At 37.3% G+C, this 18,260-nt stretch overlaps 1 protein-coding gene across 2 annotated transcripts in view; it reads left to right on the forward strand.

Annotated features, from left to right (window-relative positions):
- Positions 1–18,260, forward strand: part of Fzd3 (frizzled class receptor 3) — an 89,100-nt gene that overhangs the window by 6,359 nt on the left and 64,481 nt on the right. For both annotated transcript variants that reach the window (XM_023714697.1, XM_004630699.2), the window contains 2 exons: positions 1,887–2,395; positions 17,978–18,174. In XM_023714697.1, the coding sequence (XP_023570465.1) occupies positions 2,207–2,395; positions 17,978–18,174 (386 nt within the window). In that variant the 5' untranslated portion in view covers positions 1,887–2,206. The remainder of the gene's footprint in view (positions 1–1,886; positions 2,396–17,977; positions 18,175–18,260) is intronic.

Genomic DNA, 18,260 nt, shown 5'->3' on the forward strand with positions numbered 1-18,260 from the left:
GCATGTGGTGCTGGGGGATTGAACCGCGGTCCCTGTGCTTTGCTAAGCTTGTTCTAAGTAGGTGCTTTAGACCACTGAGCCATCTCACCAGCCATTTTTTTTTTTTTTTGAGAGCTGGACTTTTTGAGCAGGGGTTGCTTGTAACCTTAGTGTTGCTAATTGTAGAGTCCAAATTCCCATTTCATTCCTATCACTCAAGATTGCCTTCTAGACTTTGGGTAGATTTAGCCTCTATTTTACTTTCTCTAAGTAGTTTTCTGCCTCCTAACTGAAATTGAAGATATAGCAGTCCCAGTGTGGCAGTCAGTGTGTGAAGAATAGATTCCTTCTCTGGTTTGACCAGGCTTGCTAAGTCTCAAGGTCTAAGCTATGATGAGTGCCAGTTATCATGTTAACTTGGGTCTCTGAGAATTTGTGGACCTGAATCGTTCATCTTTTCTCAACCTAGGCTTTCTGCAGCAAATAGAAAAATATCTAGTGCATACATAACAATTTAATAAAACCAAAGTAAACATGAATTCTAGTCCAAATAAAAAAATGATAGCTTAGAATATACTTTTTTTATACCACACCTGTGCTTCTCTACTCACATGTCCCAATTGAAAATTACATATTTTTGTCCCTATGAAAGTAGGGGACAGGGGCTGGAGAGATGGCTCAGTGGTCTAAAGCACCTACTTGAATCAAGCTTGGCGAAGCACAGGGACCACGGTTCGATCCCCAGCACCACATGCCAGCCAGCCCCGCCCCCTGGTGGGCTGAGCTGGCCACACACACACACAATAAATAAATGTAATAAATAAAAATAAATAAATATTAAAAAAAAAAAAAAAAGAAAGAAAGTAGGGGACAAATTAGTAGAGATTGTAAGCTCATTGGTAACTAGGAAGTAATGGAATCATTTCTGTTCCTCCTGTGACTTTTTAGAGATTATTTTTATTCTCTGCCCAGCCTGTGTGCAGTGACCATTTGTTGGTTCAGTGACTAAATCTATGGCAAAATTGCCTGGTACTCCTTTTTGTTTTTTGTTGAGACAGAATTTTGCTATGTAGTGTAGGCTGGCCTTGAGCTCACAGAATTTTGCTATGTAGTGTAGACTGGCCTTGAGCTCACTGTGTTGTCCAAGCTGACCTTGAACTTGCAGTGGGTCCTCTTGCCTCTTGCCTCAAGTGCTGGGTGTCACCACACCCAGCCTGATACTACTTTTAGGACCTTCTATTTTTCAGTATTAGTTATAGTTAGCATTTTTATAAAATATTATTCAGTAATAAAAGTACTTAATGTACTGTTTTGTCATTATAAAGTATCTTTCCATATATTATCTTTATTCATCCATACATTATTTATTCTGTGAAAGAGGTGTTTCTGGAATCATTTTAGGAACAAAAATTATGGGTTTAAAGAAGTTAAGTGGTATGTTTACATTCATACAGTAAGTAAGAAGCTCAAGTCTATGTTGATTTATTTTTTAGACCTTTCACAGATGCATTCTGCCAGGTTGAGTCATGTGAAAACTATACAATTAATGATTAAAGCACATAATAATTTTCAATAATTTAGCTTATAACAAATTGTATTTAAATAAAATTTAGGGCAAAAACAAGAATTTTTAAAAATGGATCAGTTATATCTTGTGACAAATGAAAAATTATCATTATAGGCAAGAATTGAACCACATGTTACACAAGCTAAGAAAACAAAATTAATGCTATATTAGGACTGTATTAGTATATGTGGCATAAATGGTGAAGTAGAAAGGCTATATCTTTATGAAGTGTATTTTTTGTCTATTAGGTGAGCATGGTATTTCATCAAAGTTTGATATCAAGATGATGTATTTTGAGAAGAAATGACTAATTTCTCCCTTTTTAAATAATGCTTTTCAGATATTTCAATCAGAGGAAGAAATAGTTCTCCTAAGATGGAATCTGTGATTTGGGAATGTGGTTGATCAACTTGATATGTTGGCCAAATGTGCCCTCTGTAATAAAATGAAGAGACAAGATGATGTCATTTTTCCATATTGTGAAACCAAAAACAAATGCCTTTTGTGAGACCAAGCTAACAAACCTCTGATGGTGCAGAGTATTTAACTATTTGAAGAACTTAACAGTGAATTACAGAAGTACTTCCAAGCCAAGTCCTGCAGTTTTATGTTGGCCTAACATACATATTGAGTAGGCCTGGTCATCCAGATCTCAGAAGAATGGCTATAAGTTGGATCGTCTTCTATCTTTGGCTCTTGACTATGTTTGTGGGGCATATAGGTGGGCACAGTTTATTTTCTTGTGAACCTATTACCTTGAGGATGTGCCAAGATTTGCCTTATAATACTACCTTCATGCCTAATCTTCTGAATCATTATGACCAACAGACAGCAGCTTTAGCAATGGAGGTAAGATCTAATCTATCCTTTGACTTATCTTAAAAAAATGACTCTTACATTGCCTGTCAGTATACTATTTTCAACTATATACCGTACATTAAACATTTTACATATTTTGATTCATGTTCTAAGAGGTTGAAGGATTTGTTTGGATAATGCTAGTCTTGGTTTTGTTTTTTTTTTCTTTTTTTTAGACATAATTTGAAACACTAGAACATGGGAGGTAAAAGCCACTCAGAAAATTTAAATTATTCTAGTTAAAATTACTTGGCTAGTAAAAGCGTTAGATAAAAGAGCAGAATCTAATGTGCAGTACAGTCATAAAGTACTGAATATAATGAGATTGTTTAAGATAAGGTATTTGAATTTTTTAAGATGATTTCCTGGTCACTACTATATTCATAATGTATGCATAACTGAAACATTGAGAAAACTTTTGTTTTCTGGATTATCTGTTTTTGACCTCTGAGAATTTTATGAAAAGTTGTCTCTTATTTGAATTTTTCTGGTGGTAATTCTTCAGATACATCTTAATAATTTTACCTTACAAACTATGGCAAATTCTTGAAGCAGCTGAGACACTGGCAGTGTTTTGGTTCAGACACCTGTTCGCAGAAAAGCATAATGGGAAAATATTTCCTGATTAAGTGTTCCTATTTAAATGTAAATTTTTATTTCTTTTTTATTATTTTAAAATATTTAAACCTTTTTCTTGATCATAAAGATCATGTAAAGTGGGGTTGGGGAGGGATGAAGGGCAAGTGAGCCTCTAAGGATAGTGAAATAATGCCTGAAACCATTTTCCCATCATTCTTTGTTCGGAGCATTCTCTGTACCCTTTAAGATATCCATCTTTTTCTTTTCAAACCTCAGGCTTTCACTTGAAAGATTTTATTGTATGAACAGTTCCACGGGTAAATAAAGTTAGAGGAAAATGAGTATTTGGCCCAACAGAGGAAAAAAAATCAAGATTTTAGGGCTTTTATTTTTTCTTTTGTAATTGTGTAAACAATGGGAAAAAACATAAAAAGCACAATTTTAATGTGAAAACTTTTTTTGCTATAATCATTAATTTTACAGGCATTGTTAGTTTAGTGTGTGCAGAGTCCATTTCCCACATCTTTCCTCAGGTATCTTCTATTTTTATCATGAATTCTCTTTTAATCAACTGTAGGTTATTTAAAATAAATTCCTACAACTTTCTGGAAAAAAAAAAAGAAACTGGCGAAATAATGAAAGGAGTGCATAGTAGGTTTAAAAATGTGAACATGAGTGTCTGTAGTGGTTTTGGAATTCAGGACAAGAATATATTTACCAAATAAATAGGGAGGACAGCATGCCGTGATGGCAAAGAGCATGAGTTTTGGAGATAGACAGCCTGGATTTGAATTCTAGCTCCAGCACTTTGTAGCACTATTACCTTGACCAAATTATATGAATTTCTTGCTGTATTTCTTTGCTTATAAAATAAGGATAAGACAGTGTGGTGGTGTGCACCTGTAATCCCAATGCTTGGGAGGCTGAAAACAGGAGGATCAGTACAAGCACTATCTCTGTAGTGAGACTCTGTAGACCCCATACTAAATACATAAAAAAAGTAAAATAAGGATAATAATAACAGGCTTTTGTATGCAAAATAAAAATATATTTATAAAGTATTTGGCACATAGGAAGTACTGTATAAGTGATAGTTATGATTTACTCATATTTTCTTGTCAATGTGGTTATACAATAAAAGGGTTTTTTTGTTTTGTTTTTTTGAGATAGGGTCTTGCTATGCAGTTCAGGTTGACCTTCAGGTCGCTGTGTATCTGAGGCTGGCCTCACACTTGTGGTGATCCTTCTGCCTCAGCCTCTTGAATGCTGGAATGACAGGTGTGCACCACCACCATTTATGTAGTATTTTCAGTAACCTGGAAGCCTATGTGTTTTGGAATTCTTAATTTTTTAAATTTTTGGGGGATTGGCCAGATAGCTCAGTGGACTAAAGCACCTGCTTAGGAAGGCACAGGGACCAGGTTCGATTCCCTGGTGTGTTGTACCAGCCTCGCCCTGGGACACACTGAGACAGGGATTGAGACTGGGCGTGGTGACACGTACCTGTAATTCCAGCGTGTGAGAGGTTGAAAACAGGAGGATCAGTATGAATTTAATCTGTGTTATGAGACCCTGTACACCCTGTACTAAATACATTTAAAACAATAAAAATTTAATTTTATGTATTTGGTACAGGGTCTTGCTATGCAGTTTGGACTCATAGTGATTCCCCTGTTTCTGCCACCCAAGCACTAGGATTACAGGTGGGTGCCTGGTCATGGTGGCCAGCTTGGTGTGCCTAGGGAGGGGGCAGCACAGCAGGTGATACCAGGGATCAAACCTGGGTCCTTGCGCTTGCCTATGCAGGCGCTTAGACTGCTGAGCTATCTTTGTGGCCCAGAATTCTTCGTTTTATAGTACAACTCAAATCTATCTATCTATCTATCTATCTATCTATCTATTAGTTTTATTGAGAAAGAAGTAGCAATGAGACAGTTTCAAAACAGGTTAGTAGGACAGTTACAATAATTAATACATTGCATATTGTCTTTGTAGTAATTATTCATAGTACAAGATGCAGACATGATATCTTGTCTAAACACTATTAGTTCAAAACTCAAATGTTAATTATTTCAAAGTACACTAACATATGTAACATAAATCTATCCCAAATTTTTCTTGGAAAATTTGTAGAAATATTACTCATAGGTTTTGAAATCTGAGTGGTGTTCTGCTGTCCTTCCACATAGCAAATATGCTATGGTTGAACAAAAAATTGTTCTTTTATTTTACAAGGCCCAACTGTTGAAAAGAGATTTGGTATGGACTGCCAATTTAGGATATCTGACAAGAGGAATTGTATGACTGCATTTAAATTGGTTTCAGTCATAGTAACCTTTGTAGACTTTGCTATGCATTAGAGTTAGTAATTTTTCTCACTAAAAAATATAATTAGAAATACTCTTATTTCTGTTGTCAGTATAAGTCATAACTGCGTTGGAAAACAAATAGGCTAATTAATAAGAACAAGTCAAAGATGTTTTATTGGCTTGGGGTCAACTTTTGGTTCTGCCATATAGTAGGTTTAAAAATAAGACCTTGAACAAGTGACAGTATTATTCAATCTTATGTTATTAATTTATTAAAAAAATATTGAGAATATTGGAAGGGTATTATGATTAAATGAGAGGTTTTATAAAGTAGGTAGCACAACTTGTAGTACATATCAGTAGGTGATATGTAAATGTTAATTCTATTCCAAATTTTGTTTTATGTTATCCAGAAAGAATGACTATAAAGATGATGCAGTGCTCCAAATCAACTTCATAGGACATTCATAGTGATGGTTTGGAAGATTTTTTTCTATCTTCTTCTGAGATATGTCCAAATGGTGTAGATATTTCATTGGCAGTGTGGGCTTGTCTGTAGACTTTCAGATATTTTAGGAAGAGCCTCTAAGTGGGAAATAATTTCTCAGACAAGGCGCCAATGATTTGAAGTAAGTTGGGTATAGTTGCTTATTGCATGGTTGACAGCAGAACAGTGGTGCCACTGAAGAAATACTAGACAGTGTGAGAACATAAAGTTTCTGTACTAGCAAAGGACATAGGACCTGAATAGACACCACAGTATGCTCAAAGCTGCTGATCACATCTCTACTTCCATCCCTGTACTGATCCAGGAATTCTGCATGTGTACTCTAGTGTTTACCTGGAACAAGTAATTGGAGCAAATAGTCTGTCACATTCTTGAGAGTTCACTGTGAGAGTCGATGAACTGAAAGTTTCCTAGGTATAGCATTGTGGGCTCATGGCTGAGACTACTTAGGGTCTACTGCTCTACTTTTGCTTGGTCAAAATAGATGAGAAAATACAGAATCTGAGTTATTTTAAATTTTATTATTTACATTTAACAAGATGGATGTTCTCAAATTTTGTATGGCGTATTTGTAGTTTGCACTTTAAGTTAAAATTGGGACATATTTAAATAGTGGGATAAATGTCAGTCCATTAAGTAGGTAAAGAAAATAAGGTTCTTGCCTAATATATAAAGCTCTTTTTATCCTTGCCTTCCAAAATATACACATCTATATGTGTACCTACACAATTTTTTTTTTTTCTTTGCGGAACCAGGGACTGAACTCAGGCCCTTGCGCTTGCCAGGGAAATGCTTATTCCACTGAGCCATCTCCCCGGCTCCTCACAATTTTTTTTTTAAGGTTCATAGTGTGATGTTTCCCTTTTCCCCCATCAGTGGATTTTGATGGGATGGAAATTTCCTAATTTCTGGTTCTTTCAAGCCATTTTGAGCAGTCCCTACTAAGTAAATTCTTTGGAACTATCCATCATGGGGTAATAACAATTTGTCAGTAATTCTTTAAATTTTTTTTTTTTTTTTAGTAACTCTTTACTGAGCCGTATTTCAGGTATTTCTAACTGTAGAGCTAATAAGAGAGATATGAGCAAGCTTTTCCTTTATACTGAATAATTAAACCAAATTGGATAAGAAGGGAACATGCTAATGGAAGAAGCACTAGAATAGGGCTGGAAAGAAGACTTGGATTCTTCCATTAACTAGTTTTGTGACTTCTGTGTTATTTTTCTTTAAGAAATGGCACTTTATCTTCTATCTATTTTGCAGGTTTATTGTTAAGGTCAAAAGAGATAAATGATGCTTATATTAAAGAACTTTAAAAAGTTAAAGTGCTGTGGGAATTTTTTGTTGCTTTTCACCGTTTTTATTTTTAGTTATTGTGTGGAAGGGCACTCTTTGATCTCGTCAGGCTGTTGATTGCTGGTCTCTTTTTAAAAAGTAACTGGGCCTTTATATCATAATTGCAGGAAAAATTCCTGGGATGGTTTGTGTTTACCTCTATTTTCTGGGTTTTTTTGGGGGTCATTATCATTAAAGATTTATTATTGGAAATTTTCTAGTAATGGGAGCATAGAAAACTGGCAGAAACAGAGCCTAAAAGTCTGAACATTCTTGGTATCTATGTATCTATCCATCCATCAATATATATATGTATATAATTTTTAGTAGACATGTGGTAGTTATACATATTTATGTAATACAGTGAGATTTCACTAAGTACATGTATACAGCGTGTAATGATCAGATCAGTGTAATTGGTGTGTCTGTTACCTTGGACAATTTGCATTTCTACATGTTGGAAACATTCAATATGTTCTTTATTTTGAAATAGCTCTGTCTGGGCCAGGGAAGATAGCTCAGTAGTCTATGCATCTGCCTGGCAGGTGCAAGGACCCAGATTCAATCCCTGGTACTGTATGCCATACCAGCCACCAAAACCAGGAGCAGTTTCACACACCTATAATCCCAGTGCTGGGGAGGCTGGGATGGGAGAATCACTACAAGTCAGAGCTGCATAGCAGGACCCTGTACCAAACAAACAAATGATTGAAAGTTCTGTCCAACTGCATCCTTCCAACCAGTATCCATTTTCTCTCCATTACCTCTAGCCCCTACCTTATCCATGCTCTAGTAACCATTATCTTTGGTATCTTTTATTGTACATATTGAACCAGTCTGCCAGTTATCTAACCTCAAATTTTATTTTACTGAGAAACTTCACTATTTGAAATTTTCTCTAAAAAGTAGTGTCTATGAAAATATATGAACAGGCTTGAGGATTTAGCTCAGTAGTGCAGCACCTGTCTGGCAGTTGTAAGGTCATGAGTTTAATTTTAGCATACACACACACACACACACACACACACACACACACATACATCCTATGAAAATATATGAACAGAGTACCTCAGTCACATTCTCATTATCATAAAATATCCAGTGAGCATTTATGTTACCCTTCAGTGTTTCACAGCTTTTTTTGCATTGGCTTTTTCTTTCTTTTTTTTGGCGGAACTGGGGATTGAGCTCAGGCCCTTGCACTTGCCAGGGAAGCGCTTATTCGAGCCATCTCCCTGGCCCTGCGTTGGCTTTTTCAAATCAAGGTCAATACTTTACACTTAATTAAGTTCCTTCAATTTCTTTTAACCTTTTTTTAGATTTCCTTTCTCTTTGTCTGTCTGCTTTTCAGGGAGCTGGCTTGTCCAGTATGCATTGCCTCAATTGTTGTTTTTTTTTTTTTTGGCCTGCTCAGCCCACCGTGAGGGTGGGGTTAGTGTGGCATGTGGTGCAGGGGATCAAGCTTCTGTCCCCTGTGCCTGCCTAGGCTTAGACCACTGAGCTATCTCACCAGCCCTTTTCTCTTTCTGTTTTTTCTTTTAATATGCTTGTCTTATACATTACCATAACCTTTATTTTCCTTATTGCATCCCAGCAGTGATGCTTACCATGGTCCTTAATCTCCTTTATTTTCTGTTAACACGTAGTGAGCATAGAGGCTTGCTTAGTTTCAGGTTTTGTTTTTTTTTTTAATTTTTGGAGGAATATTTCATAGATTATCTGATATACTTCTGCCAGGAGCCACATAATATTATCATGTTAGCAGTCACCGATCATGCCCTAGGTAAGTTTTTTTTTGGTTTTTGGTTTTTTGGGGTTTTTTTTTTTGGCAGAACCAGGGATTGAACTCAGACCCTTGCACTTGCCAGAGAAGCACTTATTCCACTGAGCCATCTCCCCAGCACCCCCCTAGGTAAGTTTTATTGGGAGTTTGAAAAAGTGACATTCATCCTTCCATTTCTCTACTAAAATACCTCATAGAAACTTCTTCATTAACTATTCAGTGACTTTCATGAACAAATTACATAAGAAAGATAGGAGAAGTCTCTGCGCATGGTGATGCATACCCGAGGCAGGAGGATCAAAAGTTTAAATCCAACCTAGGCAACTTAGTGAGATCCTCTCTTAAAATAATAAAAAAAAAATTTAAAGGGCTGGTAGTATAGTTCAGTGGTAGAGTGCTTGCCTAGCATGCATGAGGCTCTGGGTTTAAGCCAGCACAGCATTACAAAACAGAGGAGGAGAAAGATTAGGAGGGAAAGTGAGAAGATGAGGAGAGAGGGGAGAGAAATGAAATAGAAGAAAAATACTTGTCCTCTTTATTAGTTCTTGGAGTAATGAATTGATTACCAAACATCACAAGTGACCAGTGAATTTTTTTAAAGGATAGTTGGGAACATAGAGTTATTTTTCATGTCAGATGAACACTGTGCTACCTTATAACAAGTTTTACACCATGATATGAAAACCTAGTCCTCAAGCCTATAAACGAGAAAAGGATAAACTTTTCTCGTTTATCATATTTTTACTCTTTCACAGTTGTTATTCTTACTGAGGCTCAAGTTGGTCTACCTGGGGTGTGGAAGCACCCACATGGTGACTTCATAGTGTATTTGCTACCAGCCTAGTGATCTTCAACGCTTCCCCTGCTTTCTGGTACCTCTCAGGCTTATATCATAAATTCATGGTTTACCTTAAACCTTGAATTGCTAATGTCTTTAACTAGAAATGATATTTATTATCATCTGGGTGATCATTATCTGGGTGCTGAATCTATAGATTCTAGGTGAGTCATTTGTAGGCATTTTCATTACAGAGCCAGGAAATACTTTTTTGTTTTGTTTTGGAGAGAGGGTCTCACTACGCAGTTCGCAGTTTGGACTCATAGTGGTCCTCCTGTCAGCCTTCCCAGCACTGGGATTGCAGGTGTGCGCCACCACACCCAGTTCTGTGGCTGGCACAGCATGTGGTACCGGAGATTGAACTTGGGACCTTGTATTTGCCAGAGCTATCTCCCTAGCCCAGGAAATACTTTTTTTAAAAGAGTAAGCCCAGGGTTGGTGAGATAGCTCAGTGGACTAAGCGTCTGCTTAGGTGAGCGCAGGGACTGCAGTTCGACCCCAGCACCACATGCTAAGCCAGCCACAGAGTCAGGACATAGTAGTACACACCTGTAATCCCAGCACTAGGGAGTTGAAAACAGGAGGATCACTATGAGTTCGAGCTCCATAGTGAGACCCTGTAACAACCAAATACATTAAAAAAAAGAGCGAGAAAGTCCACTATGACTTGGTTATAATATGTAGGGTTTTTACTTAACATCATTGAATTTATTTTTGTTTTTCTTGTTCCTTACACTAAAGCTTTAGCGTATATATATGTATTATGTAATTTCAAAATAATAGCAGTATTATTACTAACAATATGATTACTGAGAGCAGTTGAAAATTTCTTTCTGCTGTTTTTTGTCTCTCAAATATACATCTCACCAGGGATTGTATTTGAAAGTCATTTCTGCCAGTTCTTTCCACTAAACTCACTTACAATTTTTTTATGTTTCCATTAAAATTATAAATTTTTAAAAATTTTACATAATCTATAGCTACGTAGTTTTGTTTGTTTTCTCTTTTTCAGTACTTAGGACTTAACCCAGGGCCTTCGCACTGAGCTATGTCCCAGTTCTTTGTATTTATTTTTGAAATAGGGCGTTGCTATGTCACCAAGTTTCCCAAGCTGGACTTCACCTTGTGATCCTGCTGTCTCAGCCTTCCAAAGTGCTGAGATTACAGTTGTGTGCTATCACACCTGGCTTCTACAGATTCTTTCGCCTTGTTTTTCATATGGTATCGCATTATGATAGGATGTACTTTTTTTTTTAAATCTTGGTCTTTTCACTTAACAGTGTGTTTTGGATATCCTGTATTTATAGATATTCTACATTACTTTTTAAAAAATTCTAAAGGTCCAGCCAAATAGCTTAGTGGATTAAAGTGCCTGCAAGCAGGCGCAGTGGCCAGGGGTTCAATTCCCAGGCCTCCTGTGCCGGCCCCACCCCTTTGGCACGCTGAGAGGCAGTTGAGATTGGGTGTGGTAGCACACGCCTGTAATCCCAGCACTTGGGAGGCTGTAAACAGGAGAATCACTATGAGTTTAATCTAGTAGAGAGAACCTGAACACCCTGTAGACCCTTCCCTAAAATACAGAAAAAAATAAAAATGAAAATAAAAAATTCTAGTAAAATATACTGTACATAATGGAGCTGGGAAGATGGCTTGATGTCTAAGCGCCTGCCTGGCAAGCACAGAGACCCAGGTTTGATCCCCTGTATCACATACCATACAGGCCCCAGAACCCTGGGTGCACTGTGCCAGCCACCAAAACCGGGTGTGGTGGTGCATGCCTGTAACCCCAGTACTGCGATGCTGAGACAGAAGGATCACTGAGTCCAAGCTGCATAGTGAGACCCTATACCAAATAAAACAAATAAATAAATAAAAGATTTTTTAAAAAACTAAAAATATACTCTACATAAAATTTACAATTTTATCTCAAGAACCTTTCCATCTTCTACCAAAATTAAAATCTATGAAAACATGAAAGAACACCTCCCTCCCCAATCCTTGGCAACCATTATTTTACTTTCTCTATTATGAATGAGTCTTCTAGTGACATATAATTGGAGTCTAACAGTGTTGGTCCTTTTGTGGTTGCCACTTTTCTCTTAGCATGTCTTCAGGCTTCATCTATGTTGTACCATGTGAAGGAATGTTTCTCCTGCAAGACTGATTCCATTGTAGATAAGGTCACAGTTTTCATTTTATCTCTTTATCCCATAATGGACACTTGGTTTCTGTCTGCCTTTTGACTCATCTGAACAATACTGCTACAAACCTGGATGTGCAATCTCTCTGAGTCTCTCTTTTTGTTTCTTTTGCCTATAGTATATCCCTAAAAGTTAAATTGGTACACCATACAATAATTCTCATCCTTTTTTTTTTTTTATAGTACCAGGGATTGAACTCAGGACCCTGCACTTGCCAGGCAAGCACTTATTCTACTGAGCTATCTCCCTGGCCCAATTTCTCATTTTTGCTGGGACAAAATTCTAGGAACACTAGAGAACTATACCCCAGCCCATACATAGTGTTGTAAAGATACCAAAATTAATAAAGAAACCTTATTTTAAAAAATCTCAGCTGCCCCTTTTCATCCAGACCCCGTGGCAGAGCCCAAGGTTTATTTTAAACAACATTTATTTATTTATTTATTTATTTATTATTTTAGGGAAGGATCTACAGGGTGTTCAGGGTCTCACTACTAGATCGGACTCTTAGTGATCCACCTGTTTACAGCCTCCCAAAAGCTGGAATTACAGGTGCCCTCCACCATGCCCAGTCTCAATTGCCATCTCAGCGTGCCCCAGGGGCGGGGCCAGCACGGCAGGCCTGGGGATCTAACCTCTGTCCCCTGCGCCAGCTTGCAGGTGCTTTAATCCACGGAGCTATTTGGCTGGCCCGCACTTACTTTTAAATAAACTGGGAGTCTGTTGTGTTACCAAACTGACCTCAAACTCAGAAACCTCTTGCCTTAGCCACCTGAGTAGTGGGGGTTACAGACATGTGCCACCATGCCCAGCTTAAAATTTAGTATGTATTAAATACTCAATAAAAAAAATGATAAATTTAGGGTCAGGGAGATGGCTCAGTAGAATAAGTGCTTCCCTGTCAAGCTCAAGGGCCTGAGTTCAATCCCTGGTTCTGCCAAAAAAATAAAATAAAATAAAATAAATAAATACTAAATAAGTTTGGATTGAATGACCACAATGTAAAGAACTGCAAGCAGCATCCAAAAGACATAAGGTACTTTCACAGAAAGAAGGTTCACATGTGGAGGCTATTAGGAAGGGCTTCAGGTTACAAAGGACAGTTGAGTTGACCTTGAAGGTCTGCCTGACTGGTTTATTTTGAAAGAGAATAGTAGAAGGTGACCTGCATAACAGTAATACTATTTTGTGAACAAGATACAGAATGACTGATTGGACTTTTGAAGTAGGTTCTCGTTATGTAGCTCTGGTTGGCCTTTAACTGAAGACCATCCTCCTGCCTCAGCCTCCTGAGTGCTGGCATTATAGGCTTGTGCCACGATGCACAATTCTGAACAGGCTTTTTAGAAAATGAAAATTTTTTTTGGTTTGAATTCTTGGTTTTATGTCTAGAATACACGCATTATCCAGCAGGTATGCATCCCATGTAATCCTTTGTTTAGGTAAATATTAATAAGGTAGTTTTTCCTAAACAAACAACAATCTAGTGAAAAAGCTTGCTTCATTTATTTGTTTACTCATTAATTTTGCCATGCTAGAGATTGAACCCAGGGCTTAGTGTGTTCTAGCACTTGTGCTGGCACTCAGCTATTGCCCTAGCCCTAGCCCCGAAATGATTGCACAAATCGGTTTTATGACTAGCATAAACTGCTCGAATTGAGACTTTTCTAAACTGAAAAATGTACATACAAGTAGTGGAAAATCAATTACATTTCTGATTTCAGAGGCAAAAATTAAAGCCCTGCAAGCTGGCACAGGGGACGGAGGTTCGATCTCCAGGCCTGCCGTGCTGGCCCTGCCCCTGGGGCGCGCTGAGATGGCAGTTTTAATTATTCTTGTGTGACAAGTCAATTTAGAATACCCTAAAATACTTGTTTCACATTAAATTATTACATATAGTTGGAATTTACTTTGCAGAGTTTTATATTTTGAGGTGTGCCATAATTCACAGCAGTCTGTTATATTGGAAATATTAAAAGTGTGTTTCTGAAGAGTCAAATTTCTGGGCTGCCTGGAAACTCCGCTTTGACTTACATGAGTAGATTTCTTTCATCTGTTTAATTACTTCAAACCAACCTACTAAAAGACTATTGAAAAGTATTTGTTTAATATGCTGCCATGGAACATTTTCCAAAGAATAATATTTAAAAAAGCGGTGGGATTAAAGATGTTTTTTGCAAACCTAGATACAGAATTATTCTGAAAACTTTTGGACCTTTCTTCTTAGAAACTTTGTTACAGCAAGTTTTTTTAAAAATATATACATAACTCTTCTTTTTACTTAAAATTATTCTAAAAAGTTGTTTCGGAATAATTTCTTATTTTAATTTGGATCTATGAATACCAACAGCTATGAATACCATCTTTGAATTTTCATGGCCAGTCCACATTTGATTTCAGGTTTAGTGAATTTAGTTATAATATTCCCAAACCCAATGGGGCACAGTTACTGTGGTTACCAGAACTTTTGTAGAGGGACAAAGGTTGGAATGCTGATTCTTGAGTCAAATTTTGGCCTTTGACTCTGTCCCCTTTTCACACCCCTTGCCAAGCTTGAGCTGTTGCTATGCTTGAAGGCTTGTCAGCTAGCAGGTTCCTATGGTAACACAGATAGAAAAGTGAAGGAAGAATGGGAGCACAGAAGGTTAGTTGATTTGAATTTGAACAAAGAATCTAAGATTCCATGTGGTGCACCTTTGTTGAAGAAACTAGAAATTTAATTTTAGAGTTACTTTCCAGTTTGTAAACTTCCTATGCCCTGGTGTTGGTTGGACAGACAAAGGTACTACTGTTTAGGAAAATAATAAGAATCTTTAAAAATTCAGTGAGCTAAATTTTTTTTTTTTCTAATTCATAGAACATTAGTAGTATTCCTGTTGTTAAATATTTGTTCTCAACTTTTAAGGATCCAGGTTACCTTATTTTGATTTTTTCTGAGTCAAGGCAGTTTGCTTACTTGAAAAGTACTAATACTTTGATTTGTTAATAATAGAAGTGTCCAGGTCCCTACATGTTGACAGATCCAGTGACACCATCACCGTGGTGAGAGGAGAGCATTTTACTCCCCTGAAGCCTCCATATGTCCTCTTAGTCTGTGTCTTCTTTACTCCCACACCATGCAACCCTCATCTGCTTTTTTTTTTTTTTTGGATTAGCTTTCAGTTTCTAGAGTTTTATATAGATGGAATCATACACTGTCTACTTTTTGTGTGTCTGGTTTCTTTAATCTGGCTTTTATTTTTTTAACCAGCATTGTGATTTTGCTATTTTCTGAATGTTGTTTTTCAAAAACATCATTGTACTGTCTCTCTTGGTTAGCAGTTGAGAATGGGGGATTTAGTGGTGTTCCTAATGCCTGTGAAATAGACCTGTTATATCTCTGTTAACTTGCAGTTATTCCCTAATTCACTTTTAAATTATCATTTATTAATTGTGTTCTATACATTACATCTTTTTATTTAAGTGTTAAGATTCTTTTCTTTTTTCTTTTTTTTTTTTTTTTTTTTTTTGAGGCAGGGTTTCACCATGCAGTTCAGGCTGGCCTTGAACTCTTTGTAGCCCAGGCTCTTAAACTTGTTACAATCTTTCTGCCTCAGCCTCCTGAGTGCTGGGATTACAGGTGTGCACCACCACCTCTGGCTAAGACCATTTTTCAAGAGGAGGCTAATGCTTAGAGCAGATAAGCAGAACATATTGTTAATTGTATGGTCTGTGGGTAAGAATGCCAAGGCTTAACTGACTCCTGGGTCTATCTCTGGCTGTGTCATATTGGACAAGCTACTTAGCTTTGTTTTCTTAGGGTTTTTTGTTTTTGTTTTTGTTTTTTTTTTTTTTGTACTGGGAATTGAACTTAGGACCTTGCAGATGCTGCGCTACTGAACTGTGTCCCCGGCCCCTGTTACATAGCTCTCTACATCTTATTTTCTTCACATGTATTATAAAATCAGATTATACTAAGACTAATTTTATGGGATTGTGAGATAGAAATGAGAAAATACTTTCAACAGTGCCTGTCCAGAAGGGTCAGAAAGCTCTAGCTGCATTAGAGCCCAAAAAAGAATTTGAAACTAGTAAATTGCAGAAACATAAATTTGTAGCTTTTGGTTTAAAACAAGCAGCACAAAGTAGTCATTCAAATTGGGTTTGTAATTTATGATGGGGCTTACAAATGGAGGTTTGCTTTTATATCAACATAATTTTTTTTTTTTTATTTTAGGACAGGGTCTACAGGGTCTCACTGGGTAGATTGGACTCAGAGTGATCCTCCTGTTTACAGCCTCCCAAGTGCTGGGATTACAGGTGTGCACCACCACACCCAGTCTCAGTTGCTGTTTCAGCATGCCCTGGGGGGAAGGGCCAGCAGGCAGGCCTGAGGATCAAACTCCCAGCCCCTGTCTGCCTGAACAGGCAGCTTTAATCCACTGAGCTATTTGGCTGGCCCTGATAACTGTTTGATAGTCACAGTGTATTATTATGTTATCAGTCATCACATCCACTGAGCAGTTAATTTCTCTGACATCAATTACCTGATTCTCAATTTACTGATAGCATTATGTAGTGGAGGCCTTTGAAAAATATTACACTCAGTATAGAAGTAAGTTGAGTTCTGTTCAGGGGAAGGGGTGGTAGTAAGATTATCTGTAGCCAGCTCAAAATCAGTGGTGACTCAAGCCATCTATAAACAAGTGGGGGTGGGTATTAAGTAATTGAAGACCTCGGTACACATTTCTTGGGTTATATGATCTGTAATCCTGTGGCTATAGTGGTTATTTTAGTATAGTTTGTTTTGGGGCCAGTATTTTTGTTTCCTTAATACCAGGTTATATTGTTCACATATTTACAACATGTGTCTTCACTTTCAGTTTAAAGAACTGCTTAAAATGTTTTTTAAAAAGTAAAAAGTAGGACCCGGGGAGATAACTCAAGTGCAGGGTCCTAAATTCAATCCCCAGTACCGCAAAAAAATAAAGTAAGAATAAGTAATTTTTAGCCAAAGATGACTGTTCCCTAACTTCAACCCTTCAAGTAACTACTAAGTATAACTACTTATCCCCTCCCCTCCCCTCCCCTCCCCTCTCTCTTCTCCTTTTTTATTCTCTTTCCTTTTGGTACATATTAATTGAAGAAAATATGAAAGTTGAAATATATAAAAGAAAATCTCTTACAATCCTACCACCACATAGTAATCATACACTTCGGAGCTCTGGTTCATCTCTTTTGCATGATTTTTGTAATATACCTATATGAAATGAATTGTTTCTGTTGTCTTCTTTCTCCTCTTGCATTTTGTCCTCTCCATTCTCAACCCTGTTTCTTTGTTAATAATCACTTGTAGTGTTTCAAAATATGTGTAGATTCTGGGCTGTATCTTGGACATAAGCAGATTGGAATTTTCAGGGATAAGCTAAGAGGATTTTATTTAAAAACAAAAAACAAAAACAAAAAAAAACACCCTTTTTTGTTAGCCTCTGTCATTGTAAGAAAATCCCTGAGAATAATAACTTTAGATAAGGAATATTTATTGTACTTCATGGTTTGAGAAGTTTTAGTCTGTGGTCAGCTGACTCTAATACTTTTAGGCATGTGGCAGGCAGAAACATGGTAGAAGGGTATGGCAGGCAAAAGTTGCTCACTTTGGCAGTCTTGAAGCAGAGAAAGGAAAGGGAGGGAGGGAGGGAGAGAGAGTGTGAGCGAGCACATGCTTTCACAGGCTTCTTCCTTCTGCTTTTATTCCATCTGAGCTCCGCTTTAGGGCAGGTCTCCCACTTAGTATGTTGACCTGCCTGTGGGTCTTCTCTGGAAACAGCTTCACAGACAAACATAGAAGTGTGCTTTTCTAATTTCCTAGCTGTTTGTAAATCCAGTCAAGTGGTAGTCAAGATTAATTATCTCATTCTTTACAGAATTTAGGAAATTAATACCCTTCAGTTTTTTAAGATGGAAAAATGTAAGTTAAAATATTACAAAAGCTTTAATTTACATGCAACTCTTTATCTAATTATTCAATTTTGTTTTCCTAGCCCTTCCACCCTATGGTGAATCTAGATTGTTCTCGAGATTTCCGGCCATTTCTTTGTGCACTCTATGCTCCTGTTTGCATGGAATATGGACGCGTCACACTTCCTTGTCGTAGGCTGTGCCAGCGGGCCTACAGTGAGTGCTCCAAGCTGATGGAGATGTTTGGTGTCCCTTGGCCTGAAGATATGGAATGCAGTAGGTATGCAAGTCATGGATTTTCATGAGTCATTTCTTATGCTGAGGTGTGATTGAAAACACTTCTCTTTTTATCTATTTTTAAAAGAT

Source organism: Octodon degus, unplaced genomic scaffold, assembly GCF_000260255.1.
Source record: "Octodon degus isolate 3935 unplaced genomic scaffold, OctDeg1.0 scaffold00036, whole genome shotgun sequence".
In the NCBI taxonomy this organism is placed as follows: domain Eukaryota; kingdom Metazoa; phylum Chordata; class Mammalia; order Rodentia; family Octodontidae; genus Octodon; species Octodon degus.